A 22907-nucleotide genomic window follows, 5' to 3' on the forward strand; every position below is an offset into this window, starting at 1 on the left:
TTCAACTAAATCTCATATACAAGTCTTAGAAAAGAAAAAGGAAAAAAAAAAAGGTTCATAATTATCTTTTCAAAGAGCTACCTAGTAATTGGAGTGCTCTTGACTTGAGTTGACAGAATGAAAACTACATTACTATCTTCCTTCCATCAGTCAGAGGTGGAAAACTCGAGACTCCAACATCCTAAATGATGGAATTCATCTAGGGAATCCACATTGATAGCTGGAATATTCCTGAGATTTTCACAACCATTAAGTCTCAATATTTTAAGTTTAGCCATTGACTGACTGGTGATACTTGGAAAACTCTCGAGACAATAACAATATGAAAGATCAAGGATTTCTAGTGAAGGCAACTTGATAGGTGGAAAACTCCACAGACTATAGCAATCTTTAAGATAGAGTTCTTTCAACGAAGGTAGTTTGAGAGGTGGAATATATCTGAGATTCTCACAGTCTTCGACGTACAAACGTTTAAGTTTATTGAATGACTCATCCAACAAGGGAGAAAGACTCTCAATACTATCTAAACCTCTAAGATTGAGTTCCTTCAATGAAGGTAATTTGAGAGATGGAATAGTTTGGAGCATTGAACAATATTTGACATGCAAAATTTGAAGTTTACCCAGAATCCCAATGGAGTCATCAAATGTAATTAAAGATGAACAAAAACTACATGAAAAATCTTGTAAATTTTGGAGACCAGACATATCAGGTATCGATCTCAAAGAATCACAACCTTTTAACTCTAAAGTTATGATATTCTTGAAGTTCTGCACCAAAAAAAAAAAGTGCATTGTTAATTCGATTAAATATATTTTCCTTCTTTACAAAATTACCAACTTTTATGTTTGGTCCTCATAAAAAATGTCATGTTTACGTTTCTACAAGCTTTTCAAACACGATTAAGTCTCTATTAAATTCAACTTTGTTTAATTATCCTAAAATTTTTAAATGTTTGAAAAATTATTTGCAAAAATGTTTAGAATATTATAAAAATTGATTTACAAAAAAATTAAATTTTTTTTGGTGAAAAATAAAATGAATTAAATATGAATTCTTAAATGATAAAAGTTAAAATGTTAAATTAATTAGAATGTTGTGAGAATTGGATCTAAAAGCTAAATTTTAAACTAATTTTTTGTTGAAATACTTTTTAAAATGTTACGAACATGTCTGAAAAGAATTCTTCAGCCGTAAAATGTAAAAATTTAATGATAATAAAACGTGTATGAATTTTCCTTAAAAAAAAAAACATGTATGAATTTAGTAGAGGATAAAACTCCGTGTTGGAAAATTATAAGAAAATAAACACATGCATTTTGTTACGAAAGAAGAAAAAAAAAATGTAGGTAATTTCGGTATCGTTATAATTTTATCGGATGTTCACGAAGGGACAAAAGTAGGTAATTCTATAGGACGAAAAACATCCCATTTAGATACGTAAACCATGTTCCTTCCAAAAAAAAAATTAAATTAAACCTTGTTAATATAACTATAAGATGGGGGATATAAATTCATCACGCTTGCCTTCTTGAAAAAGACTTCATGTGGACAATTAAATGTAGAGTTCAATTTGCATATTGTGAGTTGCCTCGGCTAAAAATCAACCGGGAAACTATCTGATGGATAGCCCCGCCACTCCAGTATTCTTAAACTATTTGGAAGATGCTTTGGACTTTCAGAAAAATAAACTCCTTGATCAACAACAAGTGTTCTAAGGTTTGTCATATTCTTAAAAGCCTCTCCATCCCAATTTACTTCAATGTTCTTGTAATCCATACGCAACATGATTCCTCCAATTTTACTTGTTCCCTGTAAACAAAAAGAGCATAAATGAATCAAAATATATGTGTATACGACCCTATAAAGGAAAAATTAGTAATGTGAGCATTAGTAATAGATGAATGCTAAGTACACTCTCTTTTCAAGACTCTCTTCAACACTCACTCTCTTATTGGATGAAACCAATGTATGATCCACCACTTTAAGTGGCACTGATTTCCAAAGTGTGAGACCCACCATGATTTAAGCCAATAAAAAAGCGAGTGTTAAAGAATAGATTGTTGCTAGCAATACTCTTAGTAATATGAATAATGAAGAGATTTAAATCAAGGTTAAATAACAAAAGTTCAATAATCCATACGAATTTTACTTACACTGTTTTCTTCTAAAACTTCAATTATGTCTTTAACAAACCATAATCTACTACGTTCTCCAGTCCGATATGGTGATTCTTGTCTGACAATTTCTTTTCCCATGTCTTCTATCAGATCATGTAATGTCAAAACATTAGACTCGCTTTTCTTTATGAGAGATTTTTCAATTAACACATTGATGTGATCTTTCATTTTTTCACCATAATGAGCATGAAGTGCTTTTTCGACTTTTTCCAATTTATCTCCTTTGAAAAAACAAGCTATGTCAAGAAAAACATCTTTCTCTTCTTGGACCAAAGCATCGAAGCTCAATTTAAGATTGTCAAAGATCTCTTTCTTAGGAATCCTTTCGTATCGATCTAACACAGAGTTCCATTCTTCTTCTTTTTTTGAAAATAAGTAAGAACCCATTATTTCAATAGCCAATGGATGGCATCTAGTATAGGTTAAAGCACGATTGAAAACATCTTCATGGCTTGGACGAACTTCATTAGTTTTCAAAGTTTTCCATCTAAGAAAGTCGTAAGCATCTTTCTTCCTCAATTCTTTCATCTCATATGTCCTTTCAACTCCATGACTTCTTAGCACTTCTGTGTCACGGGTCGTGATGATAACTCTACTTCCAAGACCAAACCATCCGGGTTCTCCAACAATAGCGAGTAATTGACCCAACTTGTCAACATTGTCAAGAAGCAAAAGAACCTTCTTTTGTTTAAGCCTAACTTGAAGTTCATTGATTCCCTTGTTATAACTTGTTACCACAATTTTATTTTCTCCAAATATTTCAGAAAGAAGGGTATTTTGAAGATGTATCAACCCCTTTTTCTCATGATTTCCTCTTACATCTTCAAGATAACACGAACCATCAAATTGATCGACAATTGAATTATAAACCACCTGAGCAAGAGTTGTTTTCCCAATTCCACCAATTCCGTGGATTCCAACCATATAGACATTATCATCAGATCCAACATTCAAAAGCGATAATACATCTTGTTTTTCGGCCTCCAACCCAACTAGGTAATCAGGAATAGATAAGGAAAAAGGTTGGATCACTCTTGAGACGTATCTGAGAATCTTATTAATAAACATGTATTCATATTCATGCCTGCCCAATATTAGAAATGAAGTCATCTTAGTGGACCTTTTTGAGAGGATTTTTTAACATTTTTATTACTGAATACAATTTGGACACAAATTCGGATTCAGAGTACTCATTGCACTTAGATGATATGTGCGCACCAGATTAAGATCATACGGTTCTAAAAAAATAGCATATTTTATTTTTTGAAAATTCAAAATTAACAACTTTATATTTGAACCATCTGATCTCAATCTATTTCATTATGGCTTGCATGAGTCCATGATGTAACTAACTACACACAAACCCAATCCTATTGATACAAATGCATCACAGCATATTATTGACTGTTCACACCGTAGCAAGAAGAGGAGATATGGCATATGGTACTATTCATTGAATATAACGTGGTTAACGACTTATGGTTTCCGCTTAAGATAAAGGACAAAAAATATAAAGGACGAATTATGTAATTTTGTCAAAAAAAATATATGACTAATTAATTCATTACATGGTTAACAAATTATAACATGTTCTTTTGTCAAAAAAATAAAATAAAATACATCATGTTCTCTCGAAAAAAAAATAATACACCATGTTATATTCATTAATTATTAATTAGATATAATTAACTATGTCCTGGTGAGCATAGCTCAGTTGGTAAGGACAATGCATAAATATAAAATATGCAAGGTCCGAGGTTCAAACCCCGGCCACCACCAAAAGGACAATGCATTGCATAAATATAAAATATGCAAGGTCCGAGGTTCAAACCCCGACCACCACCAAAAAAAGATATAATTAACTACATCTTCTGGTTAACACAGTTTGAAGATGTAGTTATTTATTTTATTTTCTGGTTAACACATGGTTAACACAGTTTGAAGATGTAGTTATTTTCTGGTTAACACTGTGTTAACCAGAAAATAAAATAAAAATTTCAAAACGTTATGTGTCAAAAAACAATTTTCAAATATAAAATATGTTTATTAACCATCTGTTATAAAGTTATAAAAATAACTAACTTTATTAAAAAAAATTAAACATAACTAACTAATTTTTTGACACACAAAGTCAAATAGTTTTTTTCTTCGGATTTTCAATTTCATTTTCTTGGCTTTGGATATTTTTTATTTGAATCACCCATCTTCATCTTCTTTTTTAAAATTTTAAACTATTTGATTTTTATATAGATCTAAATTTTATTTTCATGATTTTGTCGTTTGAATGCAGCGTCGTGTTGTTCGTCGTCATGCACGACGTTTGCTTTCATGTCTTGTTGTGGCGTTCGTTTAGTTCCTATTGACTTTAATCATGTGCATATTTAATCGATTGTTTGGGAGTCATACTTGTCTTAACTACGTAAGTCTCGCGTGAACAGTAAGTATCGCATACTTGTGTCAAAATCGCGTACATATTAAATATAATATTTCTGTATTTATTATAACTCAAATTGCACTATAAAAATTATGTAAACAGCAACAAAAAGAAAATAAATAAGAACATACATACCCTGTCTTCCATTTGTAAACATTACCAGACAAATTAGCCAATTGATTCAAAGCATTCTCCCATTCCTGCAACTTATCTTCACTATAAAAATTGCTCGCTTTATGTTTAGCCATTGCTTCTCCATAACTCTCTTCTAACCATCTCACATTTGAAGGGTCAACGTCATAAAAGATTGGCCAAACAAATCGACCCCTTCCCTTTATGCATTTAAGGATATGACAAAGTTCGTCTAAACAAAAGGATGAAGTTGCATAATCTGGAGATAGAATAACGATGGCCGCCTTTGATTTTTCAATAGCTTTGAAAAGTGATTTCTCGATATTCTTCCCTTTGTAAATGTCCAAGTCGTCCCTGAAGGTGCGGATCTCCCTGTTATGCAAAGCATTCCAAATATTTCCTGTAAAATCATGACGTGTATCAGGGCCTCTAAAGTTGAGGAACACATCGTATTCATATCCATCATTCGTTATGGATGATGAGGATGGTGATGCAGCCATGAGAAGAGAGGAAACCTTTTTTTGAACAAAAGAAGAGTGGAAAGGTTAAAATCTGTATTGAGTATGGAATATGGATGATGTGATGAAAGTGTTGGGTTCGTAACATTTATAAAGGATTCGAAAAAACATGAATTAAGAAAACAATAAAACTAAATAAATATAGTCGTGTGACCGAAGCCATGTGAACTGTCAAATGAAGAAATGTTAGACTAATGAAATAAATATGCAGTCATACTCTAAAAAAAATACATTAATTACGTGGGTTAACCACTAAATTTGTTTTTATCTGTTATTATTTGTTTACCAAAACTGTTTAGCCAATGAAACTTTCCGGTCGCAATATATAAATAAATTAGGTAAAAAAGATGAAGTTTCCTTTGCCGTCCATGAGCAAAAAAACAAAATAGGTGAGAAATCATCGTTTCTTTTGTTTGAACAATTAAATAGGATAATTTAAAAAAAACATCCATTCGAATAAATGAAACATCTTAGCTTTCAATCATATGCAATACAAAAATAATAGAAATGTGATCAACACACTCTTACCTTTCTAACACTTTCATACTATCATTCTTATATGGTGAAATTAATATGGATTCCTAACATTAGAAATGAGTAGTACATAAAATGATGTAGCTCACATGAAGTTCAACTGCTTAGAGCTACATAAAATTAATATGTTTTTTTCTTCAATTTAATCCAAAAATTTACTAACAAAAGATACACTACGAATTTATTTGCAACTTCAATACACTTTGAGTGACCGAAATGGATGTTTTCCGTTAATTGTTAGGTGTTGATGTGATCCTAAGATATTCTCCCTTGACAAGAATAACAAAGTCATTATGGAATAAAAGAACCAAATTATTTTTTGGTTTAAATTTTTATTTTCGTAGGTCATTATGTATCTGTCTTGTAATCATCATATCTAGAGCTTTGCAGCTCCGATTGAGGTGATCTTTGAAGCGTTGGAAAGGGTACAAAATAATCTACATTTCATATGTTGGACTAAGAAGCAAAATCGGCGTATATCATGGTGTAAAATGGGATTAAAGTGGAGGATGTGATTAAATGAAGGAGCTGAAGCAAAAGGGTAAAACACAATTAATTTGAGTAGTTGAAGAGCATAATGTGGAGGAGAGAGGACGCTGAAAATTGTCCAAAAAGTAACAGCCATGAGTGTGTAACTTTGAGAATTCATTCAGCCACCTTAAATCAAAACCAATAAATTTGTAACATTTCCTTGCTTCAATTCTCAAAGTTACACACTCATGGATGTTACTTTTTGGACAATATTCAGCGTCCTTTCTCCTCCACATTATGCTCTTCAACTACTCAAATTAATTGTGTTTCACCCTTTTGCTTCAGCTCCTTCATTTAATCACATCCTCCACTTTAATCCCATTTTACACCATCATATACGCCGATTTTGCTTCTCAGTCCAACATATGAAATGTAGATGATTTTGTACCCTTTTAAACGCTTCAAAGATCACCTCAACCAGAGTTGCAGAGCTCTAGATATGATGATTACAAGACAGATACATAATGACCTACGAAAATAAAAATTTGAACCAAAAATAATTTGGTTCTTTTATTCCATAATGACTTTGTTATTCTTGTCAAGGGAGAATATCTTAGGATCAAGTGCCACATAGCAGTCGGAAGCAAATAAGAATATTTTGGTGGAAAATACTCAAAAAAATGAAGAAATGGAATGGATAGACAGGGACGCCACACTTTCTAATCCAAGAAAGTGACAAGTCTATGGATGCGAGGATCGCCACAAGAAAATAATTTCTTGATAAGATCAAGGATGGTTCAATCCAGAACCACAAGAGACAAAGCTCTCAATACACATAAGTGTAAAATTCTACAAAATTCAACTTATCTTATTCATTATTTTCGCCCCCTTTATTTAGGTAATAGGCTAGAATGCTGAAAAGCTTACAATTATATCATGATTAATGAAATAACTCTTATGTGGCTAATTACTGCAAGGAAATGTTACAAATTTATTGGTTTTGATTTAAGGTGGCTGAATCAATTCTCAAAGTTACACACTCATGGTTGTTACTTTTTGGACAATTTTCAGCGTCCTCTCTCCTCCACATTATGCTCTTCAACTACTCAAATTAATTGTGTTTCACCCTTTTTCTTCAGCTTCTTCATTTAATCACATCCTCCACTTTAATCCCATTTTACACCATGATATACGCCGATTTTGCTTCTGAGTCCAACATATGAAATGTAGATTATTTTGTACCCTTTCCAACGCTTCAAAGATCACCTCAATCGGAGTTGCAGAGCTCTAGATATGATGATTACAAGACAGATACATAATGACCTACGAAAATAAAAATTTGAACCAAAAAATAATTTGGTTCTTTTATTCCATAATGACTTTGTTATTCATGTCAAGGGAGAATATCTTAGGATCAAGTGCCACATAGCAGTCGGAAGCAAATAAGAATATTTTTGTGGAAAATACTCAAAAAAATGAAGAAATGGAATGGATAGACAGGGACGCCACACTTTCTAATCCAAGAAAGTGACAAGTCTATGGATGCGAGGATCGCCACAAGAAAATAATTTCTTGATAAGATCAAGGATGGTTCAATCCAGAACCACAAGAGACAAAGCTCTCAATACACATAAGTGTAAAATTCTACAAAATTCAACTTATCTTATTCATTATTTTCGCCCCCTTTATTTAGGTAATAGGCTAGAATGCTGAAAAGCTTACAATTATATCATGATTAATGAAATAACTCTTATGTGGCTAATTACTGCAAGAAAATGTTACAAATTTATTGGTTTTGATTTAAGGTGGCTGAATCAATTCTCAAAGTTACACACTCATGGCTGTTACTTTTTGGACAATTTTCAGCGTCCTCTCTCCTCCACATTATGCTCTTCAACTACTCAAATTAATTGTGTTTCACCCTTTTTCTTCAGCTTCTTCATTTAATCACATCCTCCACTTTAATCCCATTTTACACCATGATATACGCCGATTTTGCTTCTGAGTCCAACATATGAAATGTAGATTATTTTGTACCCTTTCCAACGCTTCAAAGATCACCTCAATCGGAGTTGCAGAGCTCTAGATATGATGATTACAAGACAGATACATAATGACCTACGAAAATAAAAATTTGAACCAAAAAATAATTTGGTTCTTTTATTCCATAATGACTTTGTTATTCTTGTCAGGGGAGAATATCTTAGGATCTTGTGCCACAGAGCCGTCAGAAGCAAATAAGAATATTTTGGTGGAAAATACTCAAAAAAATGAAGAAACGAAATGGATAGACAGGGACGCCACACTTTCTAATCCAAGAAAGTGACAAGTCTATGGATGCGAGGATCGCCACAAGAAAATAATTTCTTGATAAGATCAAGGATGGTTCAATTCAGAACCACAAGAGACAAAGCTCTAAATACACATAAGTGTAAAATTCTACAAAATTCAACTTATCTTATTCATTATTTTCGCCCCCTTTGTATAGGTAATAGGCTAGAATGCTTAAAAGCTTACAATTATATCATGATTAATGAAATAACTCTTATGTGGCTAATTATTGCAAGGAAATGTTACAAATTTATTGGTTTTGATTTAAGGTGGCTGAATCAATTCTCAAAGTTACACACTCATGGCTGTTACTTTTTGGACAATTTTCAGTGTCCTCTCTCCTCCACATTATGCTCTTCAACTACTCAAATTAATTGTTTCACCCTTTTGCTTCAGCTCCTTCATTTAATCACATCCTCCACTTTAATCCCATTTTACACCATGACATACGCCGATTTCGCTTCTGAGTCCAACATATGAAATGTAGATGATTTTGTACCCTTTCCAACGCTTCAAAGATCACCTCAATCGGAGTTGCAGAGCTCTAGATATGATGATTACAAGACAGATACATTATGACCTACGAAAATAAAAATTTAAACCAAAAAATAATTTGGTTCTTTTATTCCATAATGACTTTGTTATTCTTGTCAGGGGAGAATATCTTAGGATCACATCAGGTGTCCAAAAACTCTATCTGCAACTAATTAAATTAACAATTTTTAATTTTTTAAGTACAAGAAAAACCGTAATAAATTTTCAAGTATTAGACTAATAGAAAAACGATTTTCAAGAATATCAATCAAATACGTTGTAGTTGGATTATACTCTAAATAACTCTCTTTGCAGTTTACGGTAATGAAGTACTAAATTTTGAATAAAAATAATTCAATGGTGGAACCTCAACCGTGAATGAAACACTATCACATAAGTTAACCGCTTTAAAAGTTCTCGCAAAAGTTGTCTGATGTTGGTTGAACAAACACATTTCTCGAAAACAATGGCATTATTATCATTAAGCGAATAAAAAAGAATTGAAGTGTTTAACTTCTGAAAAGCTAGATATCCAAATATGTAATTGCAATTAAGGTGAGCAGAATTTGATGGAGAATACATGGTTCAATGCATCCCCGTGAGCTTAGCTCAGTTGGTAGGGATATTGCATTTTATATGCAGGGGCCGGGGTTCGAACCCCGGACACTCTATTTCTCCACAATTAAATTGTGTGAGCTTTAGCCACTAGGCTACTTGACCAAAAAAAAAAAAAAAAGAATACATGGTTCAATGCATTACCTTCAAATAGGTTCACATAATCATGAGAGACAACATAAGCATTTTGGCATCTTTGAGCTATTCTCTGTTGCTTTGTTTCCAATAGTGGCGAGTCCTTTCTCTGAAATTTCTATTACCTAGAGCAATTCCAAATAGGATTTACCACATAAGAAACCAACGACCCTGCATTCTCTAAACATTGCATATATAGGACTTGCATGTAGCTACACATTATTTTTGGTATCAAATTTTGAGAATGAGTTAAGAATGTCTCTAAGAAATGAGATATTTTTTTTTCCATCCAACCTGCGAGATTTTCAAATTTTAGAGTAATGGCACAATTTGATCCCTCACAATTTTCTCGCGGTCTAATGTAATCCTTGACAAAGATTAAATCCAATTTATTCAGAGGAGAAATCGGCCTTTGAAAAATGATTTCTTAGCACACACGTTATTGAAAAAATCAAACATATATTATAATTAAAGTTGGAATTCAGTTTAATATATCCACTACACCATTAGATATTTCAAAAAAATTGGTTGAGTTTGTTTGTATTTTGATTTTTTTTTTCAAACAACTATTTCTGAAATTATAATACAATGTACCTTGGATGGTGGACTGAAACTAATTGGTGCTATAGTCAAGTCCTTACTGGAGTTGCCAGTTTTCATTGTAAACTTCCTCCATGTGATTATTTCAATTTACTACAATGGAATTTATTCTATTGTTTTCTTCTTATGTTATCAACTATATTGTTTTCCATCCCAGTAATTGTTACTGTTTCATTTTTTTTTTTTAATCAAGAAACCCAAAAAGTAACTATTAGTAACTTTCAATTTATTTAAGTCAGACTTTTTTCAATACAATTCTGCCTTTACCAACACAGTTTTTTTCAAATTGTAATTTAAACCTATACCATAATTATTAACTAAAGAGAACTCGAAACTAAATATAAAAAAAACTAAAGAGAACTCGAAAAGTAAATACCAATTTTAGTTGGACATTTATCTGTATAAACTTTTCATTAAAACAACAATTTTTTGTTTCTAAATTTAAATATAAAAACTTATACGAATATAAGAACTAAAATTTACATAAATTCAAAAGCAAATATGTCAGCTTCAATGGAAATGATTTGTTCTTCTAGCTCATTACTTTTCTCCATCAAGACCAACTCTTTGATATTATCCAACAAGCTAGAATTGTTCAAATTAACTAATCAACTGTAAACAGAAAGAGACCCACTTCTTATAGATCCGGCAGTCATTATGCATAACTGATGTAATTTTCAACCAATGAAGACATAACCACCAGACGTGCGCAAACCCGGGGCATTTAAAGAACAAATGTGTAGCTGCCTCCACTGCACACCTCCTCTTTGAAAGATGTAACAATATTCGATCAACGAGGTTTTCCTTCATCGGCATTTTATTCAACACCAATCGCAAACAAAACAATACACCTTCAACGGGACCAACTTGTTCCAAGTTTTTGAAAAGAAACGATTTTTACACAGAAGGCCGTCATATATAATTACTCGCAGAGTACGTTCTTCCTTTATCATACTTCCATATCCATCTATCCCCAACACCTTGATTCACAACCATGTTTAACTCAGTGAGAGATGGTTCATCCCTCACTGAAATAACTCCCTCCTCCATGACTGGGCCCACTGCCCCTCAATCCACTCCCCCATCTCCTCCACATTGCATTTCAAAAATTTTAAACTGATAAAAGCCGAATAAATCTTGAAGCCAATGAACCACCATCAATCCAACCATCGTACCAGAGATATGTTTCCCCTCAGTTTTCGACCAACTTCGATATTGGGTTTGATAACCATCCACATACAACACCACTATCCTCCCATCCAACGAGTTAATAGCCTTCCACCATATAATGAGGGATAGGAACTTTTCACACTTGGCTGTGTGTATGGTGTTCTAATCCCCACCCCCTCTCTGTTTACGTTTCTTACACAACAACTACCTTGCTATGCACAACATTACAACACAATCATTTGCAACAATGCAATTAACACTCGTCTTCTTTGGTCACATGACTGAGAAGTCTTGATCGAACTGAGTTCAAATCTGACGCATCAAACTGAGTCCAAATCTGACGCATTCTTGATGCTGCAAATATAACATGTTATGGAAACTAGAAGAATAAGAACTAAATAAGGCCATCAAAAGTTCTGATGTTGTACCAAACTGCTAGGTTCTGCTATTCCATAATAAATAACAAACATAAACACAGAATTCTAACTCGGATTTTCACATCCCTAAAATAGACTGATACTCTAAAAGAACAACAGTTTATCATTGAAAAAAAGAATAAGACCCACCAGTACATAGTGTCTCCAGAAAGATACCACCTTTTTGCAAGGTCAGTCTGGCACAATCTTTTGCAAAATCTCAATCTGTTTTTCAGCTTCTCCTATTGAGAGGATAAGATTAGTTAGCTTATTTGTTTATTATTGAGAAATCGTGTGAATTATGATAAATTAGAATTAGAACATACCAAATATAGAGTCAATCACATCAACCAGTTCCACCAATGATGATGATGAAGGATTGTTATCCGATGCATCCAAACCAGTTTGATCTACGTTGGTTTCCTCAAAGGATTGATTAAGGCTTTCTTCTACCTGCATTGAGAAACCAATTATCAAGAAAGCAATTACTTAAACGAGAGAAAAAAATTTCTTTTACAATAAAATTGCTTTTGAAAGGTACAGAATAAAATAATAAGAGAATATCAGAGACTGATTTTAAGAATAAGTCCAAAATTAAAACCAAAACAAGATGGAAGCTATACCTCCTGAGGCAGGGAAATGGAATCAAAAGATTTGAGACCCTCAGAATATCCTTTGCCAGGTTTGGACATGTCTACACTATTGTCCGAATTATCACTGCATTTGGTGAGTGTAAAGTCGAGCAATCTTTTTGCAGGCTTAAAACACGACGCAGACTTTTGGACAGTCAAATTCTGAGGCTTAACGTCAGAACCGAGCAACAATCTCTCAGGTGTTGACTGTGCAGGTGTGTGTGTCAACAAACTATCCGTACAAGAGACAATTCTCAAATCAGGGCTTTCAGCACGGATAACAGAATGTGGAGGGGAGGTCTTAGGTACTGATGTATTAATAACACTTGCTTAAATACTCATGGACAATGACTCGTTCTGCTTTCCTCTTTCTGCATTAAGATTTCTCACAAAATCAGACAACGGTGTACATTCGTTATGCCCCGTGCTTTCACTTTGTGGGCTATCTAGGCAGTCAGACTCAAATGTAAGTTGTTCAGCAACAGTTCAATTTCATTGGAAGTTGATGAAAGTTCTGTTGACAAATTTACAGTTCCGTCTTTGAAAAGTTACAAGCTCTGGTTAAAGGGCTCTTGTAGTCTGGCCTCTGAAAAGTTACAACCATGATTTTGCAGTAGCTTCAAAGCATGTAACTTGTACAAAATCACGGTGGCACAACATCATTCTGTCAAACTCATCATAAATCCAAACATACACTAAACAATATCATCGATTGCAGAAATCCAAAAAACACTGTATTCAAAGCGGCCATAATCGACACAAAATGTCGTGGCACCCCCATATTTCACAAATTGTCCATGGCAGTTGTTAAAATGTCTGCCAATACACTCCATATTTGACAACACTAAGTCTAAAGTTTACTTGCATATGGTGCACTTACATACAAACACATACACACAGATTATTTTAACCTATGAAGCACGGACAATGTCTGAGAAAATGACATAATTCAATATAACCACATGTGTCGGTATTATATACACGGTACGAACACCAGACACATCTTCAGTCAGAAAATATCAAAATACAACCTTAAAATGGATAGTATCTTTATCATCCATAATTCATTTCGGGGAATAAAAAATAACAATCACCTCTTAGCAAGAACATCAACCATGATGCAACAATCTAAGCGAACAACTCATATCACTAGACAAATCAGCAACAGTTCTGTACCTGTCGTACAAAAAAAAATACATAAATCCCATTTTTTCTACAAAACGTTCAAAAATCAAAATTTTCTATAAAAATTGGAAAATGTTAAATTTAATTAGGGTTCATAGTTTTCTGAAAGCTGGGTATTTGAATCTTTGAAATTGGTGGCTAATAATGGTACAGTCTTCTTCTCAGGAGCGGGACATGCATTTGATTTATCAACTGCGGGGAGAATCTTCTACCTACACTTGAAATCTGAAGCATCTTTCACCGATTCATCACAATCAAAGCTTCCACCATTATCTTTTGAATGTGCTCTCTAGTGATATGATAGGAGGGCTTTTCACAATTATTAAAACTAGGCAAAAATTCAATATATCCGCATAAAGAATGAAGGATATTTGGGTAAAATGAATGATATACTTACTGCAACATCCCGAGTGTAACACAATGTTAGCATCAATTCCCTGGGTCGGTGAATCGGATATCCTTCATCTTACTTTTCTCTTTCAATACATGGATTCCACTTTTATGAAATTTGAATCCAAAGTAAACCTTTGCATGGTTCCACTTATTTTCTAAAAGTGATTTATCTATATTATCATTGAAGTTTTCTGTTTGCATATGAAAAAGATGCAAATGATACATGTCCGCCTGTGATTTTGCACCAATCTTCGAACCATGTGTATAGAAAAATGTATCTCCGTTGATGACCACTCTAACACAATGTTGAGAACGATACCATGTCAATGGAGAAACAACACAGAGAGCTATGGCAGGAAACTCATTAAGAAACCAGAAAGAAATTGACAATCCTGCCTCGCATTGGTGGTCGAACCACTCTGGAAACTTTGTCTGTGGCAAACGGAACCAAGTGTTTCCAGCCTCATGTAATTCCTATTAGTCATAAATAATTAATGTAAGTTTAACTATATCAAGAAGAGTATCAAATACATTACAAATAAAAACAAAATAAATCATAAACCTGATTTAGTAATTTGCTTTTGCATGACGAAGTCAACGATATGCAGTTTAGTGCAGATAACATTTTTAAGCTTGGAGGATTCCCTTGAATTTCCTGAAGATCCTTGCAATCATCCAAGATGAGTTTCCATAAAAAATGACATTTTTCAATAGATTTAGGAAGAACCGTGAATTGAATGTTAGTTAGGTGTAATTCTTTCACATTAGCATACAACATGAGATTTATTGACAGATATTCATCTGAAAGTTTGCAGTCCCTGATGCAGATATACTTTACATGCGCAGATTGGATAGCGTACACTTTTTCTTCATTCTTGATGGTAAATTCAGCCACTTTTGACATCCTTTCATTATGGATGGTAAATTCAGCGAGTTTTGACATCCTACTTGGTAAGTAAACGTATTCACAGTTACATGGATGAAATGTTTGAAGCTGAGTAAGATTTTGAAATGGAAACGACAATTCTTCTACGGTAGTTTCATCCAAGAGGAGTCCAGGTATATTTCTCATCTCTCCCAATATTTCTGGAAAACTCTCAAGATCAAGACTATAACAACATGAAAGATTAAAATGTTCCAATGAAGACAACTTGAGCCATGGGATGTTCCTAAGCATGATGCAACATTCAATATTCAAGAATTTAAGTTTATCCAACAACCCATCCACCACACATAGAAAACTCTCGAGACTACAACAATATGAAAGGTCAAGTTTTTCTAGCGAATCCAACTTGAGAGGTGGAATACTCCTGAGACTGTGACAGCTTTCAAGAAGCAGGGTTTTAAGTTTTCCAAGAAACCCGTCCACCACAAGTGGAAAACTCTCAAGACTATAACAACGTGAAAGGTCAAGTGTTTCTAGTGAATCCAACTTGAGAGGTGGAATACTCTTGAGATTGTGACAATTGTTAATAAGCAAGGTTTTAAGTTTTCCAAGAAACCCATCCTCCACTATTGGAAAGCTCTCAAGATTAATACATTCTGAAAGATCAAGTTCTTCTAGAGAAGCTAACATGAGAGGTGGAATACTCCTTAGATTGATGCAACCTCTAACACTCATGGTTTTAAGCTTATCACCAAACCCATCTACCACAGGTGGAAAACTCTCAAGACCAGTACAATCTGAAAGATCAAGTTCTTCTAGAGAAGGTAAAATGAGAGATGGAATAATATTGATTTTGGTGCAATTTATAACCCTTAAGATTTTAAGTTTTCCAAGAAATCTATTCACCATGAGAGGAAAGCTTTCTAGACTATAACAATGTGAAAATTCAAGTTCTTCCAGTGAAGCCAAACTAAGAGGTGGAACACTCCGGATTTCGGCGCAACTTATAAATCTCAAGATTTTAAGTTTACCTAGAAAACCAATCGATTTATCAATTGCAATTACTTTCTCACCTTTTTGAATTGAAAATTCTTCTAAATTTGGGAGACCAGATATATCAGGTATTTGCGCTAAACCTTCACAATGACCAAGATTTAAAACTCTCATATTCTTGAACTTCTGCAAAAACATAAAAACAAAAAATAGAAAAACATGCAAATAAATAAGAAATATATGAATAATATAAAACCGGAATTATTAATATAAGATCAAAGATATAAATATGTTACACTTGCCTTTGTGAAAAAGGCCTTCCACTCAAATGGATTTGATGGAGGGTGAATGAAAAAATGGCATCTATCATCTTGCACATGGAAATCAGATGAAGGATACTTGCGATAGCGACATTCCAACACTCTTAGACTATTTGGAAGATGTTTGGGATTTTTGGAAAAAAAAAAACATCATTACTAAATATTAGGGTTTTGAGATTTTCCATCTTCTTGAAAGCTTCTCCATTCCATTCTACTCTAATCCAACGGTCAAAATGTATGATTTCAATTTTACTTGTTCCCTATTAAAAAAAAAAAAAAGGACTAATCAACCAAATTACGGTAGAACTTTATACAATTAATAATGCAGAAAGCCAAAAGGGTAACTTAAGCATTAGCAACAGTAATCGAAGTTAAAATGAAAATCAAAACCATCCATATTATTATTACTCACTGTATTTTCTTCTAAAACTCGAATGATATCTTTAGAGGACCATAACCTACTACGTTTTCCAGGATTTTCCGGGGATTCTTGTCTAACAATTTCTTTCCCCATATCCTCGACCAAATCGTGTAATGTCACATTACCAAACTCACTTACTTTTATGAGAGATTTTTCCATTAACACATTAATGTGATCTTTCATGGTATCACCGTGATGAGCATGAAGTATTTCTTCGACCCTTGTCAATTTCCATCCATTGAAGCAACAAGCAATGTCAAGAAAAACAGACTTCTCTTCTTCCTGCAAAGCATTAAAGCTCAGTTGTAGTGTCGTTTGGATCCTTTTATCAGGAACCCTTTCATAACGATCTAGTGCACATTTACATTCCTCTATTGTCTTATTAAAAAAGTGAGAACCTATGACTTCCAGAGCGAGTGGAAGGCCAGAAGCATATGCAACAACACGTTTTAAAACAAGCGCATAAGCTGATAAAACTTTGTCGTTCACATCTATTAATTCTCTTCCATACTTTTGTTCTAATAAAATATCTTTATAGCTTGGACTATATTTGCTTTTTAAAGCTTTCCACCCCACCAAGTCAAAAGCATCTTCATCATTCAATCCCTTCATCTCATATGTTCTTTCAACCTCATGCCTTGTTAGCAACCTTTTGTCTCGAGTCGTAATGATGACTCTACTTCCTGAACCAAACCAAACGGATCTTCCAGCAATGGCCTCTAATTGCTCCAAATTGTCAACATCGTCTAGAAGCAAAAGAACCTTCTTTTGGTGGAGCCTTTGTTGTAATATTGAAATTCCTTGTCCAACACTTGTTAAATATTCCATGTTCTTCTCTCCAGCAATTTGAGACAGAAGGATCTTTTGGAGATATATCAACCCATTTTTGTCAGAATTTTCCCTGACTTTTTCAAGAAAACAAGAACCTTGAAATTGATGCACAATAGAATTATAAACTTCTAGAGCAAGAGTAGTTTTCCCTATTCCACCAATCCCATGGATCCCTACCATGTGGACAGTATCATCTGACCCAACATTCAAAAGTGATGTTACGCGTTGCTTTTGGTGCTCTAGTCCAACTAGATAATCACCAACCGGTAAGGGAACAGGTTTTATATTTCTTAAGACTTGTTCAACAATCTTCCCAATAAACTCATGCTCATACCCATCCCTGTCCAATAAGAGAAAAGAGGTAACTTAAGTGCACATGTCTTTGTTTTGAACACCAATTATATATTAGGATTAATTGTGTTTTTTTGCCCTCCATCTATCGCGATTGTATGATTTTAGCCCCCGCTTTTGTTTAGGAATTGTGTCCCCTTATGTCCTTTCCATGACTTCACAATCTCTTTCCCAAAATTTTCGTTGATGTGATATCATTTATTGACGTAACAATCAACTCTCATAGTCGTGTGACTTTTCTTTAAAATAATATTAAAAAACAGCTGGTTCACTTGAGAGCAAGTCAAACTTTTTAATTAGGGTGTCAAACATTTTGGCATTTTTTGGAGTTTTATTTTTTATTTTAAAAAAAAGTCATGAGTTGAAAGTCACCTGAATAAATCATGTCATCACTAAGTAAATTTGGAGGAAAATTATGAGATAAGCTACCAAATCTTAAATGAGAAAAATGTAAGGGGCCAAAATCGTTCTGCGTTCAAAATAGATAAAACAAAAAAAAAGATAAAAAGTTAAAAATCACATAATTACGATATATGAAGGGTCAAAAGTGCACACAAGTCTATTTACTATAACTAAAATTGTCCTCTCTTTGTTTTTTTTTTTTTTTTTGTCTCATGTCCTCTCTTTGTTTGTCGTTTAAGGTTTTGAAAAATGAATTAAGAAATATAATTATCGTATATTTTTTATTAAAAAATTATTGTTTAGTTTCTTATCATTCTCTTTACTATTTTGTGTCAAAAAAAAAAAAAACATTCTCTCTACTATCTAACATATCAATTACTCCTATGCTTCTATAAAAGTATGTGAAAAAGAAAGAGATAAATAAGGGTAAAAGATATAATAAGAAAAGAAAATAAATATTACTTCGTTGATATTATAAAATCGCAGTCAAATAGAACTAATGTATTTTTTCGATTAGTTGGTGTAGGTGGTAAAAATTAACTCAGATAATCTGAGTTTTTTTTTTTTTGATGATTTTTTTTATCGATGAGAAGACAAGTTGGTAAATAATTTATAAATACCTCTAAATTATCAAAAAATCTTATACTCAATTCCTTCAAAAAAATAATTCTTATACTCAATTAATCTGAACTATTAATCTTGGGTCTCATTATTCTAAGTATTTTTTTATATTGATATAAGTAACTTAAATTATTTATAATTTTAGAATATTAATAAAAAAAAATTTACAGTCTGAATATTAATAACTATTTAGCTAAGAATAACGATTGTTTTTTTACAAAAACCAAGAATAACTGTTGTCATTTATTTTTATCTATCAAAAAATTACTTATGTTTATTTTATTTCAATTCAACTGTTAGACCCGACAAAACACTACCAAATGAAGACCCAACAAAGGGCGTTTGTGACTTGCTCTTTAGGGAGCTGTTAGAACTTGAATCGCTTCTGTGTTGTTAGACGATTCATATGCTTATTCAGATGCTTTAAACACTAGCTCTACGTTCTTTTACAATTCTGTTTCGCGTCCGCACGTGAGTGCGTTGGATTGTCCGTGGTAGCTGCTGTTTTAAGTTTTGCCTTTTACCCTTCAAGGTTGTTTCATTGAGATTTATTGGGTCAGGTCCATACCTCATGTATTTCCTCTTTATTTTAATCTTATTTCTATTTTACTTAAAAAAAAAAAAAGACCCAACAATATTACAACAACAAAAAAAACCGACATATGAAATGAAAAACAATAACATACCCTTTCTTGTAATGAAAGCCGGACAAATCAGCAACTTGACGAAGAGACAGCTTCCATTTATCAAGATTGGAGCTGGCCTTATGTTTATCCATGGCTTCTCCATAAGTCTTTTCTAACTTTCGTACAACGGAAGGATCCACCTTATAAAATACTGGGAAAACAGAACGACCCTTATCTTTTATGGAGTCAAGGATCTTTGAAAGTTCTTGTAAGCAAAAGGAGGAGGAAGCATAATTCTTAGAGAGCACAACAATAGCCATCGTTGACTCTTCAATTACTTTGAGAAGTGATGGTGTGATTTCATCTCCTTTTTGAAGCTCGTACTCATCCATGAAAATTCTTACTCCTTTGTCATCTAGAGCTTTCTTGAGATTGCCGGTGAATCCATAGCGAGTATCCTCACCTCTAAAGCTGAGAAACACGTCGTATTTGAATTGATCTGTGACTTTGAAGGAAGCCATGATGAGTGAATGAGTTGATTTGATTAATTGTGGAGTATTCAGAGATTCAGCTTTTGGAGTATCTATCTATAGAGTCAAATGAAACTGCAGTGACACGCTTTTGTCTTTATAATATACTACTCCCTACTTCCTTTAAGTGTCACTTTACATAGTTCAATGCAACATTAAATGTAATTTTACTAATATTACCTTTATTTATTATTGTAGAGATAAATATATGTAATGAGATATTAAATAAATAAGGTTATTGTAGTAAAAGTTGAAATTATTGTATCAAAAGTATCAACATTTATTGATTGTCTTGGTTTGTGTAAAATATCAAAATGTGACAATTAAAAAGGAATGGAGGTAGTAATACACTGTTTCTAACCAATCGATTTCTCACTGAAAATATCAAAGGTTAAATAGAGGTTAAATATGTTTTTGTTATATATAAATATATCAATTTTTCGTTTTAATCTCTTAAAAAATTTTCGTTAACTTTAAGTTTTTATAAAATTTCCAATCACCATTTTTTGTCTCTATTTTTATAATAGTTGCTTTTGACACTTTTGATTTCCTACCACCAGAGGTTGTTGACCTTCTACATATAGTTCAAAGGATCGTGTAAACCAATGTCGTGTCTCGTAGGTCTATGAATGTTGTGTTTACGAGGATTAGTTTTGCCATCTAAAATGGCCTAGCGGTGCAGCTTGTTATTCGCTTGCCTTCAATTCATGTGTAAGTAATTCTTGATATATAGAAAATTTTAATTCGTGTTTTGTTAACAAAAAAAAATCAATTTTTTTTAGATATTATTATAATATTATAAATTTTTCTACAAAATTTTATTAACAAATATGAATTTTACAGAGTTTGCTTAAAAAGAGAGGGACTAAAACGAAAAGTTGTATATTTATATAGATAAAAATTATATTTAACCCAAATATTAAATATATATATATATATATGTATATTTTTTTTTGACAAGATATATATATATATATATATATATATATATATATATATATATATATATATATATATATATATATATATATATATATTACTCCATAATTGAAGACGGAAATTTTGTTGAGTTTAATATATCCACTACACCATTATATTTTTTTTTTAGGGAACACCAATAGATATATTAAAAAAAAAAAGGAAATGTTAACTTGTACCCTCGAGGCACAAGTTAAGAAACCAAAGATAGAAACATTTTGTTGAAAATTGTGCATTCAATATTCTAAAAATTTAAAATCTTATCTTTTCAAGACATAATTTATGATTTAATTCCATTTTTAGATTCTTAACTTGTGCCCTTAGGGCACAAGTTAACACTATCCTAAAAAAAATGGTTCATTTTGTTTGTATTTCTGACATTGTAATACAATATACCCTACATCCTGAAAAAAAATACAACGTCATTTTAAACTCAACAAAAATCTGACCTTTTTTTAAACTCAACAATACAGGAGACTAGTGGAACTTTTCACTAATTTTGAAAAGCCGTCATTGAAAAAAGTAACTTTTCAAAATTTTAAAAAAAGGTCAGATTTTTTTTAAAAAATTCTGAAAATAATTTAATTTTTAAAAATCTGGATACAGATTTAAAAAAAGGTCAGATTTTTTTAAAATTTTGAAAATTTACTTTTTTTTGTATTTTGAAAATTAAATTTCAGAATTTTTAAAAAAATCTGATTATATTTTCTGATTTTTTTCTAATTTTTTAAATTTTTTTCGATTTTTTAAATTTTTTGGAAAAAAAACTGAATATTTTTATGAATTTTTGGGGTGCAAAATCAGAAAGGGGGAAAACTATGGGGTGCAAAATCGCTCGTTTGAAACAATGGGGTGCAAAATCGCACAATTGGCAAAATATAGGTGCAAAATTGCTCGTTTGAAACAATGAGGTGCAAAATCGCACAATTGGCAAAATATAGGGGGCAAAAGTGCAATTAAGCCAAAAAATTAATTGGTTAACACAGTTCAAATACATGGTTAATTAATCATATTTAATGGATGATTAATTGATATACTAGATGTCGAAACTTATTAACCATCAACAAATTTTATTAACTATAAATTTAGATGTGGTAAACAATAATTACATATGTCAAATTTACGTACCTGAAAATTAAGTTTAAACTAGATTGAGACATGTGTATTGCGCGGCCGAATAATCTGTTTATGTGTATTATATTTGAAAGTGATATATTATATGTTGGAGACTAATGTTGGACTAACTCAACTTTTTTTTGGTTTCTTGACAACTCAATGAAATTTCGGACATTGGAAGATTTTGCTCAAAGTAACAAACCAAGTATGAAATTAGTATCAATGGTTCAAAGGGCGATAGCCTGAAATAATTGAAAGAAAAAGCTGATTTTTAATCTAAACATTTATAGGATCAGTTGCACAAAACAATGGGGTTAACTTGGACATCAAATTAAAATCAGTTGCATTCATGTTTTTGATAAAAATATGATAAGACTAAATTGTGTAAACATAATAACCTTGTAAGGAAGGCTCGTGCATGCATTGTTTAGCAGTAGAAGTTGGACTATGGTTCAAACCAATTATTCTAATTTTTTACCGAGTAGTAGTTTTAATCAAGTTTATTCCCTTGTACTTTTTTACCAGAAAAATTCCGCGTTATCCAAAATCTAT

General features: G+C 32.4%; 1 protein-coding gene and 2 pseudogenes across 2 annotated transcripts; all 3 read right to left on the bottom strand.

Moving 5' to 3' along the window:
- Window positions 1–146: 146 nt before the first annotated feature.
- Window positions 147–3290, bottom strand: LOC146917824 (disease resistance protein Roq1-like). Its single transcript, XM_085721946.1, has 3 exons — window positions 2157–3290; window positions 1609–1812; window positions 147–770 (listed from the first exon to the last, which is right to left on the bottom strand). Exons 1-3 carry the CDS (start codon window positions 3288–3290, stop codon window positions 147–149), a joined length of 1962 nt encoding a protein of 653 aa, XP_085578072.1.
- Window positions 3291–4685: 1395 nt separating this feature from the next.
- On the bottom strand, window positions 4686–5359 carry LOC146917825 (toll/interleukin-1 receptor-like protein pseudogene; annotated as a pseudogene).
- Window positions 5360–10891: 5532 nt separating this feature from the next.
- On the bottom strand, window positions 10892–20401 carry LOC146917826 (TMV resistance protein N-like; annotated as a pseudogene). The gene is made up of 9 exons (XR_015015899.1): window positions 19792–20401; window positions 16892–18071; window positions 16462–16739; window positions 14843–16345; window positions 14285–14754; window positions 12694–13878; window positions 12397–12523; window positions 12221–12312; window positions 10892–12008 (listed from the first exon to the last, which is right to left on the bottom strand). The product of XR_015015899.1 is annotated as a TMV resistance protein N-like (transcript).
- Between the last annotated feature and the right edge of the window lie 2506 nt (window positions 20402–22907).

Source organism: Medicago sativa, chromosome 6 (genome assembly GCF_051527215.1).
Source record: "Medicago sativa cultivar Bolivia chromosome 6, Bolivia_mono, whole genome shotgun sequence".
Classification (NCBI taxonomy): domain Eukaryota; kingdom Viridiplantae; phylum Streptophyta; class Magnoliopsida; order Fabales; family Fabaceae; genus Medicago; species Medicago sativa.

What these genes read in the sequence shown, in the direction of transcription:
- LOC146917824 (XM_085721946.1), bottom strand. Translation starts at nt 3,290, where the DNA reads ATGACTTCATTTCTAATATTGGGCAGGCATGAATATGAATACATGTTT. An exon ending in AAGTTTTAGAAGAAAACAGT is followed by an intron (nt 1,813 to 2,156) that starts GTAAGTAAAATT and finishes TTTTGTTTACAG; the next exon opens with GGAACAAGTAAAATTGGAGG. An exon ending in ATCCATCAGATAGTTTCCCG is followed by an intron (nt 771 to 1,608) that starts GTTGATTTTTAG and finishes TTTTTGGTGCAG; the next exon opens with AACTTCAAGAATATCATAAC.